Raw genomic sequence first — 19,910 nt, 5'->3', positions numbered from 1 at the left:
TCCCACACATACTGTAATAGCTGTCATACTGTTGTATGTTTATCGCTGGCAGTCTAAAATTAATAGACAGTTGCTAAAAAGTCAGAATGCATTTCAAGACTGACAAATTTCAAACTAGAATTACAACCTTGAAAGTTTGCACTGCCATTTTTGTGTAGCTGACTCAGACACAAAATTCTGTCATGTACATATGAAAATAAGAGCTAAAAGAAACATCTAAACAACTCCCCCATAGGTGGTTGCCATTGTGAGTAGCTAACGATTACCGACTGAGCAGATTCACAATGTGAAACCCAGCTTGTACGAAAATAATTAATCTCAACAGCAGCAGTAAGACATTACAATTGCCCTGAGCACCCTTGTGTTCGAGGTGAAGGGAAGGGAGAAAGGAAAAGTTGTTTTGGCAAGGGGTCCTGCTCCTAATTGCTAGTCAGCAATTCTCCCAGTGAGTTTTATAGAGCGAGTACCTGGTGCAGTGCTCATCAGAGAAGCATGGACTGCACATCCATCATTACTACATTTTCAAACATCACTCTTAGCAAAAAAAATACATAACTAATGTATTAGAAGATCCAGACAGGCAGCATAGTTGCTTATGAAATGAAATTTAAATGATTGGAAATGGACCACCTTATTTTTAAAGTTGAAGAACATGCTAATATTAAGTATTTATTTAGTTTAGCCCAGAGAAACATTTTAAGCAAGAGTGTGATCATGCTACTTGAAGCAATCAGTTTAAAAGGATTAAAAAGATCAAGTTGCAAATGCTGGAAACAGACAGCTGGTCTGAACAGCTCTGAAATGATTGATTAATGCTTTGGGTGTAGACTTGGTTTTGATGGAATCTATCCCCAGCCAGTTTAAATATGATCACTCGAAAAAATATCAAAATAGATACACATTATACTCACAAGGGGCAATAACTCTGGAAACCTGTAAGCCACTTCAGTTTTGCTTAAAAGCACATGCAGACCTGAAATGAAAAAGCGAAGTAATCCTGGATTATAGTTCTTCAGGGTTTGCGTCAGAAATAAATTAAAATAGAACAAAATAGAGGGATCCATTTTAGTTTCTACAGATGTGACAAATAACTAAAAACAATCAAACTAGCAAGTAACTAAATCTGCATACAAGGGTGGCCCTGTTATTTGGTGAACTGTCCTCTACTTCCGGAGGCTAAACGCAAACTTTTTGACACCTCCTCCTAATACCCCCAAGAACATAACCCCACCACTCATCAAGCCATCGCTTCCCAGAATGTCAGTGACCTCATGTCATCTGGAGATCTTCCCTCAACTGTCTCCAATCTCTCAGTCCCCCAATCCAGCACATGCTTCCACCTCCTTCCCAAGGTCCACAAACAGGACTGTCAGTTCTGAGGAAAGGTCAGTGACCCGAAACATTAACACCATTCCTCTTTTCACAGATGCTGCAAGACTTGATAAGCATTTGCAGTCAAGTAGACCTGTCGTTTCAGCGTGTACTTAGTCACGAAACTGATCTCTTCCGAACACAACTCCATTTTTTCTCCCCTTGTCCAGTCTCTTCCCACTTGCATTCACAGCTCTTCCTAGTCTCTGCCACTTGAACAGTTTCCAGGTCTTAACCTTCTCCTTTGCACCATGGATGCCCAGTCCCTCTACACCTCCATCCCCCAAATGCATGACCTAAAGGCACTCTGCCTCTTCCTTGAACAGAGGCCCAACCAGTCCCCATCTACCACCCCTCTCCTCTGCCTGGCTGAACTAGTTCTCACACTGAATAACTTCTCTTTTGACTCCACTCACATCCTCCAATTAAAAAGGTGTTGCTGTGGGAACCCAGGAGTGTCCTAGCCATACTTGCCTTTTCATGGGATATGTGGAACATTCTTGGTTCCAATCCTACTCAGGTCCCCTCCCTCACTTTTTCCAGCACAATAATTACTCGAGTGGTGCCGCTTCCTGCTCATGTCCAAACTAGAATATTTCATCATCTTTGCTTCCAATTTTCACTTTCCTCCACCCTTCAGCTCCACATGGTCCATCTCCAACTCTTTGCTTCCCTTCCTAGACTTATATTGTTCCATTTCTGAGGATAGGTTGTCGATCAATATCTACTATAAACCAACTGACCACCACAACTATCTTGATTGCATTTCCTCCCACCCCAATTCCTGTCAGAATTCTTTCATTCTCCTAGTTCCTCCATCTCTGATGCATCTGATCTGATGACGTCACCTTCTACACATACAAACATACGAATTAGGAGCAGGAGTAGGCCACTCGGCCCCTCGAGCCTGCTCTGCCATTCAACAAGATCATGGCTGATCTGATTGTAACCTCAATTCCACATTCCTGCCTATGGCTGATAACCTTTCACCCCCTTACTTATCAAGAATCTCTTATCTTTGGCCTCCTTGTCTCGAAAGGCAATGGGTAAGTGCCTGGAGGTGGTCAGTGGTTTGTGAAGCAGCGCCTGGAGTGGCTATAAAGGCCAATATTAGAGTGACAGACTCTTCCACAGGTGCTGCAGATAAAATTGGTTGTCGGGGCTGTTACACAGTTGGCTCTCTCCTTGCGCTTCTGTCTTTTTTCCTGCCAACTGCAAAGTCTCTTCGACTCGCTACGCTTTAGCCCCGCCTTTATGGTTGCCCGCCAGCTCTGGCGATCGCTGTACAAAGTGTCCTTGGGATCCTGTCATCTTCCATGCGGCTCGCATGCCAAGCCATCTCCGGCGCCGCTGGCTTAGTAGGGAATCTATCTACCTCTGCCTTAAAAATACTTAAGGACTCTGCTCCCACTGCCTTTTGAGGAAGAGAGTTCCAAAGACTCTCAACCTTGAGAGAAAAAATTCTCCTCACCTGTCTTAAATGGGCGACCCCTTACTTTTAAACAGTGACCCCTAGTTCCCCTAGACTCCCCCACAAGAGAAAACATCCTTTCCCTTTCAAGACTCCCAAGGATCTTATATGTTTCAATCAAGTCATCTCTTACTCTTCTGAACTCTAGCAGATACAAGCCTAGCCTGCCCAACCTTTCCTTATAAGACAACCCGCCCATTCCAGGTATTAGTCCAGTAAACCTTCTCTGAACTGCCTCCAACGCATTTCTTAAACAAGGAGACCAATACTGTGCACAGCACTTCAGAGGTGCTCTCACCAATGCCCTGTATAACCAAAGCATTATCTCCCTACTTTTGTATTCAATTCTCCTCGCAATAAACAATAACATTCTATTAGCTTTCCTAAGTATGTATTGTACCTGCATATTAACCGTTTGTGATTCATGCACTAGGACACCTGGATCCCTCTGCATCTCAGAGCTCTGCAATCTCTCACCATTTAGATAATATGCTCCTTTTTATTCTTCCTGCCAAAGTGGACAATTTCACATTTTCCCACATTATACTCCATTTGCCAGATCTTTGCCCACTCACTTAACCTATCTATATCCCTTCGTAGCCTCATGTCCTCTTCACAATTTATTTTCTGACCTATCTTTGTGTCATCAGCAAATTTAGTAATCATAGCTTTGGTCTCTTCATCCAAGTCATTTATATAAACTGTAAGAAGTTGAGGCCTCAGCACTGATCCCTGTGGCGCATCACTCGTTACACCTTGCCAACCAGAAAATGACCCATTTATGCCTACTTTCGGTTTCCTGTTAGCTAGCCAATCTTCTATCCATGCCAATATGTTAACCCCTACACCATGAGTTTTTATCTTCCGCAATAACCTTTGCTGTGGCACACCTTATCAAGTGCCGTCTGCAAATCTAAGTACAGTACATCCACCGGTTCCCCTTTATCCACAGCACGTTACTGCTTCAAAGAACTCCAATAAATTGGTTAAACATGATTTCCCTTTCACAAAATCATATTGACTCTGCCTGATTACCATGAATTTTTCTAAGTGCACTGCTAGAATGTCTTTAATAGCAGCTAACATTTTCATTATGACAGATGTTAAGATAACTGGCCTGTAGTTCCCTGCTTTCTGTCTCCCTCCCTTTTTGAATAAAGGAGTTACATTTGCTAATTTTCAATCGAATGGAATCTTCCCCGAATCTAGGGAATTTTGGAAAACTAAAACCACGCATCAACTATCTCATGAGCTACTTCTTTTAACACCCCAGGATGAAGTCCATCAGTACCCAGAGACTTGTCAGCCCGCAGCTCCAACAATTTGCTCAGTACCACTTCCCAGTTGGTTGTAATTTTCTTGAGTTTCTTCCATTTCCTGATTTACAGCTATTTCTGGGATGTTACTTGCATCCTCAATAGTGAAGACCGATGCAAAATACCTGTTCAATTCATCTGCCATCTACTTATTTTCCATCATTAATTCCCCAGACTCACTTTGTTAACTCTTTTTAAAATATCTACAGAAACTCTTACTATCTGTTTTATATTTCTAGCTAGCTTTCTCTCGTACTCTAATTTGTTCCTCCTTATTAACCATTTAGTCATTCTTTGCTGTTTTTTTTACATTCTGTCCAATCTTCTGACCTGCCACCCATCTTTGCGCAATTATCTGCTTTCTTTTGAATTCTGATACCATGTTTAATTTTTTTAGTTAACCATGGATGGTGGGTCCTCCTCTTGGAATTTTTCACTCTTGTTGGTGCTTATCTATTCTGTGCATTCTGCAATATGCCCTTAAATGTCAGCCACTGCATCTCTATTGACCTATCCTTTAAGCTACTTTGTCAGTTCGCTTTAGCTAGCTCTGCTTTCATGCCCTCTTGCACACTGTCCCTTCCTGTCACAGTCTATCATTTCCCATATTAATACCTTTCTCTCTTGCCTGGTCTCTACTCTTAGATTTACCACATCTTCCCAAATTTGAACCCATGCCCCTACTATTTAGTTTAAAACCTTCTTTACTTCCCTAGTTATGCAGCTCGCTAGAACACTGGTCCCAGTACGGTTCAGGTGAAGACCGTCGCAATGATACAGGCCCCACTTCCCTCAGTACTGGTGCCAGTGCCCCACGAACCGGAACCCACTTCTACCACACCAGTCTTTGAGCCACGCATTAATTTCCCTAATCTGATTTACCCTATGCCAATTTGCACGTGGTTCAGATAATAATCCAGAGGTTCTGCTTTTTAATTAGGTACCTAGCTCCTCATACTGACTACGCAGAAACTCTTTTCTTGTCCTGGCTATGTCGTTGGTACCTACATGGACCACGAAGACTGGATCCTCCCCCTGCAAGTTCCTCTCCAGCCCTGAACAGATGTCCTGAACCCTGGCACCGAGCAGGCAACACAGCCTTCTAGACTCTCACTCTTTGCCGCAGAGAACAATGTCAATCCCCCTCACTATACTTTCCCCAACTACCACTACTACTCTTTTTGCTCTCCTCGCTTGAACGGCTTACCGCGGTGCCATGGCCAGCCTGCTCATCCACCCTACAACCCTTGATTGCGTCTACACAGGTTACAAACACATCAAACCTGCTTGACAATTGCAAAGGCTGAGGCTCCTCCACGACTGTCTGCTCAGTCCTTTTACCTGCCTCACTCACGGTCACACCTTCCTGTTCCTCACTGCTGGCCAAAACAGACGACTGTAATTTAAGGGGTGTGACCGCCTTCTGGTACAAAGTGTCCAGGTATCGCTCCCCCTCCCTGATGTTGCACAGTGTCTGCAGTTCAGCTTCCAGATCAATAACCCTGATCTGGAATTTCTCTAGCTGCTTACACTTACTGCAGACTGTATCCTGGATCGCATTTGCTTCCAGGAGATCCCACATTCCACAGCTGCAACACAAGATCTGTCCTGCCATTGTTACTTATGTTACTAGTGCTTCCGATATGCCTTCCTTTTTCCTCAACTGAGGACTCCCCTCCAGCTTGGGTGACAAGGCCCTGGATTGTGTCTATCCCATTTCCCGCACTTCTGCTCTCAACTTGTTCTTTCCCCGACCTCACCTTCCACCCCACGAGTTTCCATATTCAACGGATCATCCTCTGCCACCTGCAGCACAATGCTGCCCTTGCCTTTCAGCATTCTGAAGGGACTGTTCCTTCTTTGGCACCCCATCCACCACCGATGCACAGTGGCAACAGTGTGTACCACTTACAAGATGCACTGCAGCAACTCACCAAGCCTCCTTCAACAGCACTTTCCAAACCCACAACCTCTACCACCTAGAAGGACAAGGGCAGCAGATACATGGGAACACCACCACCTGCAAGTTCCGCTCCAAGTCACACAGCATCCTGACTTGGAACTATATCGCCATTCCTTCACTGTCGCTGGGTCAACATCCTGGAACTGACTTCCTAATAGCACTGTTGGCATACCTATACCCCAAGGACCGCAGCGGTTCAAGGCGGCAGCTCACCACCACCTTCTCAAATGCAATTAGGGATGGGCAATAAATGCTGGCATATCCAGCGATGCCCACATCCCCTCAACGAATAAATAAATAAAAATCCTCGTCAACTCTTCAATAACCCCCAACACCCCCCCAGAGGACATGGAACAATTTACCCTTTTGCCTCCTTACTTCTCACCATCCAGGATTTACGTGTACTTTTCTGCTTAGTATATTGCATTCACAGCTCATTTTAATTCCCCGTCCCATTCTTATTCTGATGTCGAGTTCCTACACTGTTCTAATGACGCTCAACGGAAGCTTGAGGAACACAAACATCTTTCGATTAGGCACTTTACAGCCTTCCAGACAATATTCAGTTCAACAATTTCAGATCATAACCATTGCGCCCATTTTTTTTTTCGACAGCAGATGATGGCAATGATTTTCCTTATGCCATTTTCAGCTCCTCTAGGCCCATTTTTTTTTATTGTCCCATTACCACCCTCTATGGCTTTCACCATCATTCCTTTTGACATTTAATTTCTCCTGCCTTAGACACTATTCCACACCTTCCCTCTTGTTCTTTGCTCCCCTTTCCTCACTTCTGCACTTGCTTAAAAACCTGTTGCATTTAGAACTTTTTCCAGTTCTGATGAAAGATCATCGACCTGAAACTTAAATTCTGTTTCTCTCTCCACAGTTGCTGCCTGACCTGCTGAGAATTTCCAACATTTTCGGTTTCTATTTAAGTAACTAATATTGACAGAAACATGTTGGGGTCGCACATCAATGAAACAAATCCTGGATTTTTCATGATTCATGAAAAAAGGAAGTAAGACACTGTCTTGTGTGTTTCAAACCGTCTCAAGTTAAAAGCTCTTTCATGGAACATAGGAAAAGTCACAGAACATAGGAAGAGCAGACCATTTAGCCCCCTCAAGCCTGCTTTGTCTGTTTCCTAACTTCACTCTGAAAGGTCTGGGTCTAACTTTTAGGCTATGTCCCTTTGTCCTAGACTCTCCAAACCAGCAGAAATAATTTCTCTCTTCATAACCCAAAAGTTCCCCTTTATATTTTGAAAACTTCAATCAAATCACACCTTAAACCTTCTAAATTCAAGGGAATACACCACCTTATCTTTTGTAATCCCTCCCTCCTTGGAGTCCTGCTATCATTCTACTAAATCTGCACTGCACTCCCTCCAAGGCCAACACATTGTTCCTAAGGTGTGGTGCCCAAAACTGAACACAATTGTCCGGCTGTGATTTAACTAAACTAGGGCTTTGTAAAGATGCAGAATTACTTCTAACCCCCTTGTATTCTAGTCTCCCAGATATCAAAGTTAATTTTAACTAATGAACTGTATTGATTAGTAGTAGGATTTATCAGTAGTAGTAAGGTTTCATAAATAGTTATAAGGTGTTTTAGTATTAGTAACATTACTTTTTTTTCAGCAGTAGCAAATGGTCATCGAATAAGTAAAGGAATAGCAGGGTTGCTTCAACCTCGAGAGTGCACCTCTTGTGCTATGAGGGAGCTCTAGGATGCTTCCCATATCCTGGATAACCATTTGTGCAGCAAGTGTCATCAGTTGCAGCAGCTTGAGCTATGGGTTTTGGAACTTGAGCAACAGCTGGTGACACTTCGGTGCATTCATGAGGGTGAGAGCTACATGCATAGCACGTTTACAGATGTGGTCACCCCGCAGCTTAAGAGTATGCAGGCAGAGAGCGAATGGGTGACCGTCAGGTAGTCAAAAAGAACCAGGCAGGTAGTGCAGGAGACCCTTGAGTGCATCTCACTCTCCAACAGGTAAGCAGTTCTGAATACTGATGAGTGATGGTTGATCTGAGGAGTGCAGCCAGAGCTAGGTCCATGGCACCACCAGTGGCTCAGCTGCACAGTAGGGTGCAGGGAAGACTGGAAGAGCCATAGTGATAGGTGATTCAATAGTCAGTGGAACAGACAGGCATTTCTGTGGCCGCAGATGTGAATCCAGGATGGTGTGTTGTCTCCCTGGTGCCAGGGTCAAGGATGTCATTGAGCGGCTGCAGAGCATCCTGAAGGGGGAAGGTGAACAGCCAGCAGTCGTGGTCCACATCGGAATCAATGACATAGGCAGAAAGTCAGTCAGAATGTAGGGAGCTAGGTAAGAAATTAGCAAGCAGGACCTCAAAAGTAGTAATCTCTGGATTAGTCCCAGTGCCATGCACAAGTGAGTGCAGAAATAGAAGGATAAGACAGATGAATGCATGGCTGGAAAGATGGTGCAGGAGGGAAGGCTTTAGATTCTTGGGACCGGCTCTGGGGGAGCTGGGGCCTGTACAGACTGGACGGGTTGCACCTGAACAGAGCTGAGACTGAGTTCCTTGCAGGACATTTTGCAAGTGCTGTTGGGGAGGGTTTAAACTAATTTGGCAGGGGGGGTGGAGACCGGAGATAAGACTCAGTTGGGACAAAATCAGAAATGAAAATGGAAGGCAGAAAATTAATGGATGAGTCTGGAAGACAGAGGAAACAAAAGGTTAGAAAATAAAAGTTTGGCAGTGCTCAAGGGTATCTATTTTAACTTAAGTATAGCAAATAAAGCAGATGCGCTGAGGGCACAGGGACACATGGCAGTATAATATCAGCTATTACAAAAACATGGCTTAAGGAGGGTCAGGAATGACAGCTCAACGTTTCTGGTTACAGGGTTTTCAGATGCGATAGGGAGGGGGATAAGAAAGGAGGGGGAGTGACAATTTTGGTAAAAGAAACAATTACAGCTGTGAGGAGGGATATGTTAGAAGGTTCATCAAATGAGGCCATATGGTTTGAGCTAAGGAACAAAAAAGGGGCTAGGAATGTACTATACCACCAAACAGTCAGAGGGAGATAGAAAGCAGATATGTAGGAAAATCTCTGACAAGTACAAGAACAATAGGGCAGTAATGGGAGATTTTAATTACCCCAATATTAACTGGGATAGTTTTATTGGGAAAGGAATTGAGGGAGCAGAATTCTTGAGGTGCATTCAGGAGAACTTTTTTGGCCAGTATGTAGCAAGTCCAAGAAGAGAGGACGCAGTTTTAGGAAGATGGGCAGGTGGAAAGGGTAGCGGTGGGACAGCATTTTGGTGGTAGTGATCATAATTCAGTCAGTTCTAACATAATTATGGAAAAGGACAAGGAAAGAACAGCAGCTAGAGTTATCAATTGGGGAAAGGCCAATTTTACTAAACCGAGGATTGATTTAGCAAAAGTGGACTGGAAACAGCTACTTAAAAGGCAAAACAGTGTCAGTGGGAGATATTCAAAGGGGAGATTCAAGCGGTTCAGAGTAAGCATGCTCCCACAAAGAAAAAAGGGTGGGATGGCCAACTCCTGAGCCCCAAGGATGTCAAGGAGCTTAGAGGGTAAGATAACGCAGAAAAGGAAAGCTTATCTCTGACACAAGAACTCAATACTACAGAAAGCTGAGAGGGGTATAGAAAGTGGAGGAGTGAAATCAAAAAGATTAGGAAAGCTAAGAGGGAGACTGAAAGAATATTGGCAAGCAGAATCAAGTTGAACCCAAAGATGTTTTATCAATACATTCAGAGTAAGAGGATAACTAAGGAAACAGTAGGGCCCGTAAAAGACCAAAAAGGTAACATATGTGTAGGAGCAGAAGATGTTGGTATTGTTCTTAATGAATACTTTGCATCTGTCTTCACAAACGAGGGGGATGATGCAGATATTGTAGTAAAGGAAAAGGGGTGTGATGTATTGCATGTGATAAACAAAGAACAAAGAAAATTACAGCACAGGAACAGCCCCTTTGGCCCTCCAAGCCTGCGCCGATCCAGATCCTCTATCTAAACATGTCGCCTATTTTCTTAGGGTCTGTATCTCTTTGCTTCCTGCCCATTCATGTATCTGTCCAGATACATCTTAAAAGACGCTATCGTGCCCGCATCTACCACCTCCGCTGGCAACGCGTTCCATGCACCCACCACCCTCTGCGTAAAGAACTTTCCACGCATATCCCCCCTAAACTTTTCCCCTCGCACTTTGAACTCGTGACCCCTAGTAATTGAATCCCCCACTCTGGGAAAAAGCTTCTTGCTATCCACCCTGTCTATACCTCTCATGATTTTGTACACCTCAATCAGGTCCCCCCTCAACCTCCGTCTTTCTAATGAAAATAATCCTAATCTGCTCAACCTCTCTTCATAGCTAGCGCCCTCCATACCAGGCAACATCCTGGTGAACCTCCTCTGCACCCTCTCCAAAGCATCCACATCCTTTTGGTAATGTGGCGACCAGAACTGCACGCAGTATTCCAAATGTGGCCGACCCAAAGTCTTATACAACTGTAACATGACCTGCCAACTCTTGTACTCAATACCCCGTCCGATGAAGGAAAGCATGCCGTATGCCTTCTTGACCACCCTATTGACCTGTGTTGCCACCTTCAGGGAACAATGGACCTGAACACCCAAATCTCTCTGTACATTAATTTTCCCCAGGACTTTTCCATTTACTGTATAGTTCACTCTTGAATTGGATCTTCCAAAATGCATCACCTCGCATTTGCCCTGATTGAACTCCATCTGCCATTTTTCTGCCCAAACATAGGGAGAGATGAAGTATTAATGGGATTAGCATCCTTGAAAGTTGATAAATCAACAGGGCCGGATAAAATGTACCCCAGGCTGTTAAAAGAAGCAAGAACTAGTGGAAGGTCTGACCATCATTTTCCAGTCCTCAATGGATATAGGTGTGGTGCCAGAGGATTGGAGAACTGCCAACAGGTACCTCTGCTTAAAAGGCAGTGACAAATAGACTGAATAATTATAGGCCAGTCAGTCTAACCACAGTCGTGGGCAAATTATTGGAATCTATTCTGAGAGACTTTGAAGTACTATCGAGGATAGATGAGGGTGGTACAGTTGGTGTGGTCTACATGGATTTTAGCAAGGCTTTCGACAAGGTCCCACATGGCAGACTGGTTAAAAAAAAAAGCCCATGGGATCCAGGGAAATGTACCAAGGTGGATACGAAATTGGCTCAGTGGCAGGAAACAAAGGGTAATGGCTGATGGGTGTTTTTGTGACTGGAGGACTGTTTCCAGCAGCGTACCGCAGGGCTCAGTACCGGGTCCCTTGCTTTTAGTGGCATATATTAATGATTTGGATGTAAATGTGGGGGGCATGATCAAGAAGTTTGCAGGTGACAAAAAGATTGGTCATGTGGTAGATAGCGAGGAGGATAGCTGTAGGCTGCAGAAAGATATCAATGGACTGGTCAGATGGGCAGAAAAGTGGCAAATGGCATTCAACCCGGAGAAGTGTGAGGCGATGCATTTGGGGAGGTCAAACAAGGCAAAGGAATACAAGATTAATAGGAAAATACTTAGTGTAGGGGAAGTGAGGGACCTTGGAGTGAATGTCCACAGATCCCTGAAGGTAGAACAGGTCAATAAGATGGTTAAGAAGGGACATGGAATCCTTTCCTTTATTAGTGGAGGTATAGAATATAAGGGCAGGGATGCTATGCTGGAACTGTATAAATTATTGTTGGACCACACCTCGAGTATTGTGCGCAGTTCTGGTCCCCTCATTACAGAAAAGATGTAATTGCACTAGAGAGGGTACAGAGGAGATTTACGAGGATGTTGCCAGGACTAGAAAAATGCAGCTATGAGGAAAGATTGGATAGGCTGGGGTCGTTCTCCTTGGAAAAAGCTGAGGGGAGATCTGATTGAAATATACAAAATTTTGAGAGGCCTGGATAGAGTGGAGATGAAGGGCATGTTCACCTTAGCAGAGAGGTCAGTGACTAGGGGGAATAGATTTAGAGGGTAGATGAGAAAACGTTTTTTACCCAGAGGGTGGTGGGGATCTGTAACTCACTGCCTGAAAGGGCAGTAGAGGTAGAAACCCTCAACTCCCGAGATGCACCTCAAGTGTCGTAATCTGTAGGGCTACGGACCAAATGCTGGAAGGTGGGATTAGACTGGGTGGATCCTAGGGTCTTAAAAGAAGTGGCTGCAGAGATAGTAGAGGCATTGATTATAATCTTCCAAAATTGCTTAGCTTCTTTAAGAGTCCCAGCAGATTGCAAAATACAAATGTAACACCTTTATTCAGGAAAGGAGGGAGATAGAAAGCAGGAAACTGTGGCCAGTTACCTTAACATCTGTCATAGGGAAATTTCAAGAATCCATTATTATGGTGGTTATAGCAGGATACTTAGAAAATCATAATGGGATCAGACAAAGTCAACATGGTTTTGTGAAAGGGAAATCATGTTTCACTAATTTATTAGAGCCCTTTGAGGAACTAATAAGCAAGGTGGATAAAAGGGAACCTGTCGCCGTGGTATACTTGGATTTCTGTTACGCCAATGTGTTTTGATGAATGATAATTTTCTTTAATTGACTGATTGAAAATATATAAATTCAGATCTCCAAAGACATTTTTAAAGAGACAAGCTGCCAGCAAAATCATCCTTTCAGCTTAAGATGTTCACCTAGTTTGCTACACTGTATTCTCCATTGCAAAGAACTGTGAGGAGGGAGACAAAATGTCCGTGCATTTCCCAGCAAGAACCAAGACCCAGGACGTTTAAAGGAACTACCTGTTCTTTCAGCAAGCAGGGAAATACTGCCAACGGCTATGTTTGAATCACTGAGTGACTGTCATGTGACAAGCCCCTCCCCATCTGTAGTTTTAAGCTGGAGTAGCAACTGGACTCTGACATGGGAAGACCCTAAGTGGGGATCCCTCTCTCTCCATTCCAGCTTGAAAGCTTTCAAATCCTGCTGTTGACTGACCTTCGTTGCATACTCTGGCTACAATCAGAAACCCAGTTGAAGGAAACACTCCGCATTGCTATCTCCAAGACACTCACCGCACCATTCAGCTACCTCTTCAAACTAAAAGCCTCAGGATCACTGAATTCAGCTAGAAGCCAGCCAAATCACCAATCGCCACAGATATACAGCTTTTATGATGGACTCTAACTCAACCAATCCACCTTTCCCCCTCTGTAACCTATTTGTGTTTGCGTGTGTGAACCTCTAGCTTGAGTGTGAAAGTTGGTGCGTTGTTTATTATTTTTATTAGTTCAATACCAACTTTATTAGGTACAATAAAGCTAACCTCTTGGTTAAACGCATGAAAATCTGTCCAATTGATTCTTGTTATGAGCATAGCAAGTAAGTAATCAAACACCTACTGAATTGGCCAGTACATCCACCTTAAGAATTAATTAAACCTGTTGTGGTCTAACAAGAAGGGGGAAAAGAGGGAAGCCCTTCAACCCCTCCTCACTTGACTGCAACAAACATTTGGAGGCTCACGTCTGGGACCAAATCCAAAGACAAATGGGAAATTGGAGGTGGGAAAACAAATTGATCCCTAGCAATAATTTAAAAACTTCAATACAGGTTTTCTTGTGGTTTTCAGTGCTAGAGTACTAAAATGTCCACATTCAAGGCCAGGACCTTCCTAGAAGAGAGTGAAGTATTTTGGGTCAGGTTAAAAGCCCTATTTGAAGAGTTGAGGAATGTAGCTGGGCAGTTAGAGATTACTTTCCGCCCAAAAACTAGGAAATCCGAAATCCTAAAACTTGTGGCCAGCCATTTTAATACTGACACTGGAACCAGGAGAAAACAAAAATACTACAGATGCTGGAAATCTGAAATAAAAACAAGAAATGCTGGAAATACTCAGCAGGTCTGGCAGCATCTGTGGAGAGAGAAGCAGAGTTAACGTTTCAGGTCAGTGACCCTTTTCAGAACTGGCAAAGGTTAGAAATGTAATAGGTTTTAAGCAAATAAAGCAAGGGTGGGGCAAGAGAGAACAAAAGGAAAGGTGTTAATAGGACAGAGGGTCACAGAGAATAACTGACAAGGTGGTCATGGAGCAAAGGCAAAGGACATGTTACTGGTGTGCTGAAAGACAAAGCCTTAGTGCAGAGAGGGTGTTAATAGACAGAAAGATGAATAGCCCTGGACAAAAGCACAAACATGAAAAAAAACGTGGGCATGCGCAAGGTAAAAAAAATTAAGAAACTAAAATAAAATAAAAATGAGAAAAAAGAAAAAAAAATTTAAAATAAAAAGGGGGGCCTGTCATGCTCTGAAATGATTGAACTCAATTTTTCAGTCTGGTAGGCTGTAGCGTGCCGAATCAGTAAATGAGATGCTGTCCCTCGAGTTTGCATTGATGTTCACTGAATCACTGCAGCAAGCCCAGGACAGATATGTGGGCATGAGAGCAGGGCGGTGTGTTGAAATGGCAAGCAACCGGAAGCTCAGGGTCATGCTGAGCGGAGGTGCCCTGCAAAGCAGTCACCCAATCTGCGTTTGGTCTCCCCAATGTAGAGGAGCTATTACACCTCCTGTGATTGCATGGGAAGGTGCGGACCAGGGTGTCGAGGAGGGAACGATCCATTCGGAATGAGAGACAGCGAGAGAATTCCAGGAACGGGAAAAAGAAAGGGAGGAACGGGAAAAAGAAAGGGAGGAACGGGAAAAAGAAAGGGAGGAACGGGAAAAAGAAAGGGAGGAACGGGAAAAAGAAAGGGAGGAACGGGAAAAAGAAAGGGAGGAACGGGAAAAAGAAAGGGAGGAACGGGAAAAAGAAAGGGAGGAACGGGAAAAAGAAAGGGAGGAACGGGAAAAAGAAAGGGAGGAACGGGAAAAAGAAAGGGAGGAACGGGAAAAAGAAAGGGAGGAACGGGAAAAAGAAAGGGAGGAACGGGAAAAAGAAAGGGAGGAACGGGAAAAAGAAAGGGAGGAACGGGAAAAAGAAAGGGAGGAACGGGAAAAAGAAAGGGAGGAACGGGAAAAAGAAAGGGAGGAACGGGAAAAAGAAAGGGAGGAACGGGAAAAAGAAAGGGAGGAACGGGAAAAAGAAAGGGAGGAACGGGAAAAAGAAAGGGAGGAACGGGAAAAAGAAAGGGAGGAACGGGAAAAAGAAAGAGCTTTCCAAAGGGAGTTAAACAGTTCGAACTGAATAGGGGAAGACCCAATGTACCCAGTGAAAGCACCACTAGTAAGGGAGTTACTCCAAGCTCAGGACCGGGTGCTGAGCTCTTAAAGTTCTCCCAGTTGATACCAAAGTTCAATGAGGAGGATGTGGAAGCATTTTTCATCTGTTTTTAAAAGCTTGCAAAACAGTTGAAGTGGCCAGGAGACAGCTGGACACTTACTACAAAGCAAACTAACAGGATAAGCCCATGAGGTTTATTCACTGTTGCCTGATGAGTGTTCATCAGATTATGAGATGGCTAAAAATGCTATCCTGGGCGCATGAGCTAGTACCGGAGGCGTACCGACAAAACTTCCAAACTCTCTGAAAGCAGCTGGGATAAACTTGTATCAAGTTTGAAAGGGTTAAACAACTTGAGTCTACCTATTGTTACGACCAGGCGAGAGAGGTATCTCGGGGTCTTTCTAAGCCTTCACCTGGTCTTATTTTAACAGGGTTTTAATTTTTAAACACACTGTGTTTTGAGCTCCCCCTTGGTGAATCCTCGTTCACCACTTTCCAATTGTAAGACCAAGAAATGAGCACAAACAGGCTTTCTTAGGTTTAAAGAAGAAAAGTGAAATTTATTAAAACTTGAACGCTAATTCGGTTAACGCTTACGGATACACGCTGCGCCCCAGATACGCACATGCAAACAGAGACAGCAGAGAGAAGAAAAATAAAGTCGTTTGAGGCAATCTCCGAAGAGGGTTTGTTACTGTGCTTGAAGCTTGCTGTAGAATCTTTGATTGTAGGTAGTCTTGCTTTTCATTGGGGCCCAGTATTCTTCTTAAACCTTGTTCACCGTTGGAGACTTTTCTCTGTTGGAATTCATGCGTCTTCAATTCCGTGCGAAAGAGATGAGAGTGGACAGAAGAGAGATGTTCTCAGTTCAGGAGTCAAGAGCTTTCCTGCTAGTTTCAAACTCTGTGACAAGTTCAAATTTAAAGAACTCCCAACAGCCAGTTAGTCATGTGACGAAACTGGTCTGACCACGTCTGGTTGTGTATTGGGGAGCAGGGACTGGTCCCTTCGTTCCAGCACTGTCTGCGAGTATGCAAAAATGTCTTTCCAGTCAGTGGCTTGGCAACCCCTTGTGATAGGCCTTCTTTTCTTCCCAGCAACAATAATAAAATTTAATATCCATGTGGCGAAATATATGTGCCTCATTCTTGGCAGGTGGGGGCCTGCATGACACAATGAAAACCTCAGAGAGGTGATTCTCCTCAAGGAGCTCTAAAGCTCGCTTCCCCATTTCATAAGAAACCACGTGGAGGAACAAAAGGTTCCAAGAGCCAGGCAGGTAGCAATGATTATACACTTATTCACAAGCTGACTGCTGGAACTTATGGGGAAAACCCATAGATTTAGTCAGAGTACACCAGACCAGTGCAGAAAAAAGGGCCCTGATAGAAAGCACAGCAGACCCAGGCTGTGGCTTTAGCGCAGCAGTAAAACCCAGTAACCTACCAGAGAGTGCGGGAAAACTTAATAAAATCCCCGAGAGTTACCAGGACTTGGTGTCTAGAGGAAAAGTGACCCTATACCCCTCGAGTGAGGCGCATAAGCCCATAGTCATACTTAAGAATAAAGGGGCCACCCAATCCCTTCTCCTGGGAAAACGCATGACCTTTCCCCCTAAGAGTACACTGAATGCTAGAGTGCTAGTAAAGGGTATCGGAGGAAAGTATATGCCCATACCTTTATACCGGGTACACCTAGAGTGCAACCTTGTTTCAGAACCAGTAACTGTGGGGATTGTCCCTAGTTTACCTGTGAACGGGGTCGACCTGCTCCTGGGTAATGAACTGGCAGGGACGAAGGTGGCAGCTTCCCCAGTGGTTTTAGAGAGATCAAAAGAAGTCAGGGAGACAGAGCAGTTACAGGAAAAGGTGCCTAGCATTTTTCTTGACTGTGTGGTGACCCAGTTCATGGCCAAACCAGCTCCATCAGAGGAGGCTGAACTGGCATTGCAGACAGATGACCCTACTGTCTGGTTATCTGAAACCTCCTTTGGGAAGTTAGAGGACTCAAATGATGGGTTAAACAGGTCAACTATTAACAATCTATATAAAAGACTTGGGGGACCAAATGTATAGTAGCTAAATTTGCCTATGACACGAAGGAAAGTAGGTAATCAAGGAGCAGGTAAAAAAATCTACAAAGGGATATAGATAGGTTAAATGAGTGGGAAAAAAATTTGATAAATGGCGTATAATGTGGGAAAATGTGAACTTGTCCACTTTGACAGGAAGAACAGAAAAGCAGTATACTGGTTAAATGGAGAGAGATGCAGAACTCAGTGCTACAGAGGGATCCAGGTGCCCTGGTACATGAATCTCAAAAGGTTACTATGCAGGTACAAGTGATTAGGAAGACAAATGGAATGTTGGCATTTATGGCAAGGGGAATGGAATATAAAAGTAGGAAAGTTTTACTGCACTATACAGGGCCTTGGTGAGACCACATCTGGAGTACTGTGTACAGTTTTGGCCTCCTTATTTGACAAAAGATATAATTGCATTAGAGGCAGTTCAGAGAAGGTTCACTTGACTCTTTCTTGGGATGAAGGACATATCTTTTGAAGAAAGGCTGAACAGGTTGGGCCTTTACCTACTGGCGTTTGGAAGAACGAATGGTGAAAAATTCAAGATCCTGAAGGGACTTGATAGGCCAGACACTGGGAGGATGTTACCTCTTGTGGGGGAGATTAGCACTAGGAAACACTATTTAAAAATAAGAGGTCTCCCTTTTAAGATGGAGATGAGGAGAAAATCTTTCTCTGAGGGTCATTAGTCTGTGGAACTCTCCTCCCCAGAAAACAGTGGAGGCTGGGTCATTGAATTTATTCAAGGCTGAGTTAGATTGATTCTTGATAGGCAAGGGAGTCAAGGGTTATGGGGGGCAGACAGCAAAGTGCAGTTGAGACCACAATCAGATCAGCAATGATCTTATCGAATGGCGGAGCAGGCTCGAAGAAACGAATGGCCGACTCGTGCTCCCAGGTTCCTACGTCTCTCTCCTCTTTCAAGATGCTCCTCAAAACCTACCCCTTTGAACAAGCTTTTGGTCATCGGCCCTGATATCATCTTATGACTTGGTGCCAAAAATGTCTTTATTGATAACAATCTCGTCAAGCACCTTGGAGACATTTTGCAATGTTGACGGTGCAAGAAAAAATAGAAGTTGTTGATGCTGGTCAGGGGCCAGTCCTCACAGCTGCAAGCCATCAATGCAAGAGGACCTCAAAGAAGAAGCCTCAACATCCAAATATTATCAAAGACATAAGGCAGATAACATACCCGCCATATTAAATAATGCTGCATAATGACCATCACGATCGACAGAAAGCTCAGACACATCCTCTTGAACTTCAATGACACCTGCATTGCCAAATGCCCCAACAAGATCCACATCCTGGAGGTCACAACTGGCCAGAAGTTGAACTGAACCAGCATATCACCATCGTGACCAAAAGAGCAGGCAGATGCTGGGTACACTGTGACGAGTGCCACACTTTCTGACAACTTAAAGCCTATCCATTATCTACAAGACTACCAAGGCCAATATTTGAAGACAGGGTTCGACTTGGCTTACTGAAAGCCCAGGAAGAACAAAATCTAGCTCTTACACAATTCAGATATAAAATACGCCCAGCGCTGTTTTCTGTTAACTTATTCTTGTAAAACCCTCATCACTCTCCCCACTTTCTCTTCACCCAATAAATGTAATGGGGTAAAATTGGAATAGATGGAATCAGTCAAATTAGCATAATTGAGAAAAATACACCTACTGATAGTGATGAGGCTATATTTGCAGTGCTCTGTGTAACTGGCTTCTATAGGAGATCTGTGAGGTTCCAACGAGCAGCTGCAAAGAGTGCATGTGCAGAATGGAATGTGGCGAAGAGTGGGAGAAACATAAATGACACCAAATCAGGACTATCATCAGTCGCCAAAACTCCAGGAAGGAGTCAAGAGAATATCCTGAAGGGGGAGCAAACTCCTGCCATGACGAAGGAAATGGCTAAGGACCAACGGTGCTGAGGATGTCCCAGTTTGGCCTTGGATTACGAACAAACTCTGCATGAACAAGTTTGGCTGCGCTAACTTGCTGTACGTAATCGATAGGGATCCATGCTTAGTAGGGGGCATTTTGATTATTTATTCCTGAACTAATAAAATAAAAAGAGTGGACAGCAAAGAAGCCATCTATTGGTTGGGCTACAAATAATTCTGAAGACTGCAGGATTGATTAACCGTGCCTTTAAGGCATAGGCCCTGCTAATAACAGTTTGAAAACTGATATTTTGCATGTTCAGGTGTTTCCTATGAACCTTAGCTAAATTGAATAAATAAGGCCTGGAAAAATCTGGATATTGAATGATGCTGGACACTGGTGGTGAACAATAGGTCTCAAGTTGAGGCTCCTAACTTTGCTGTTTCTGAGATCAGTCAGTAAAACAATCTGAAAGGCTTTTGATGCAAGAAACTGACGTTTCTGAAGGATCTCAACTGCTCCCTTGTGGCTGACTCTCTTCCAACTAACACAGGTAGATTTTTAAAAAGATTTCTTGGCATTTCAACTGCCTTGGGT

At 43.9% G+C, this 19,910-nt stretch overlaps 1 protein-coding gene across 2 annotated transcripts in view; it reads right to left on the bottom strand.

Annotated features, from left to right (window-relative positions):
- Nucleotides 1–19,910, bottom strand: part of ubr2 (ubiquitin protein ligase E3 component n-recognin 2) — a 177,306-nt gene that overhangs the window by 52,653 nt on the left and 104,743 nt on the right. For both annotated transcript variants that reach the window (XM_068045124.1, XM_068045123.1), the window contains exon 16: nt 912–973. In XM_068045124.1, the coding sequence (XP_067901225.1) occupies nt 912–973 (62 nt within the window). The remainder of the gene's footprint in view (nt 1–911; nt 974–19,910) is intronic.

Source organism: Heterodontus francisci, chromosome 13 (assembly GCF_036365525.1).
Source record: "Heterodontus francisci isolate sHetFra1 chromosome 13, sHetFra1.hap1, whole genome shotgun sequence".
NCBI lineage: Eukaryota > Metazoa > Chordata > Chondrichthyes > Heterodontiformes > Heterodontidae > Heterodontus > Heterodontus francisci.
Note: the sequence above shows the minus strand (reverse complement) of the source record. Positions and strands in the feature narration are given on the sequence as shown.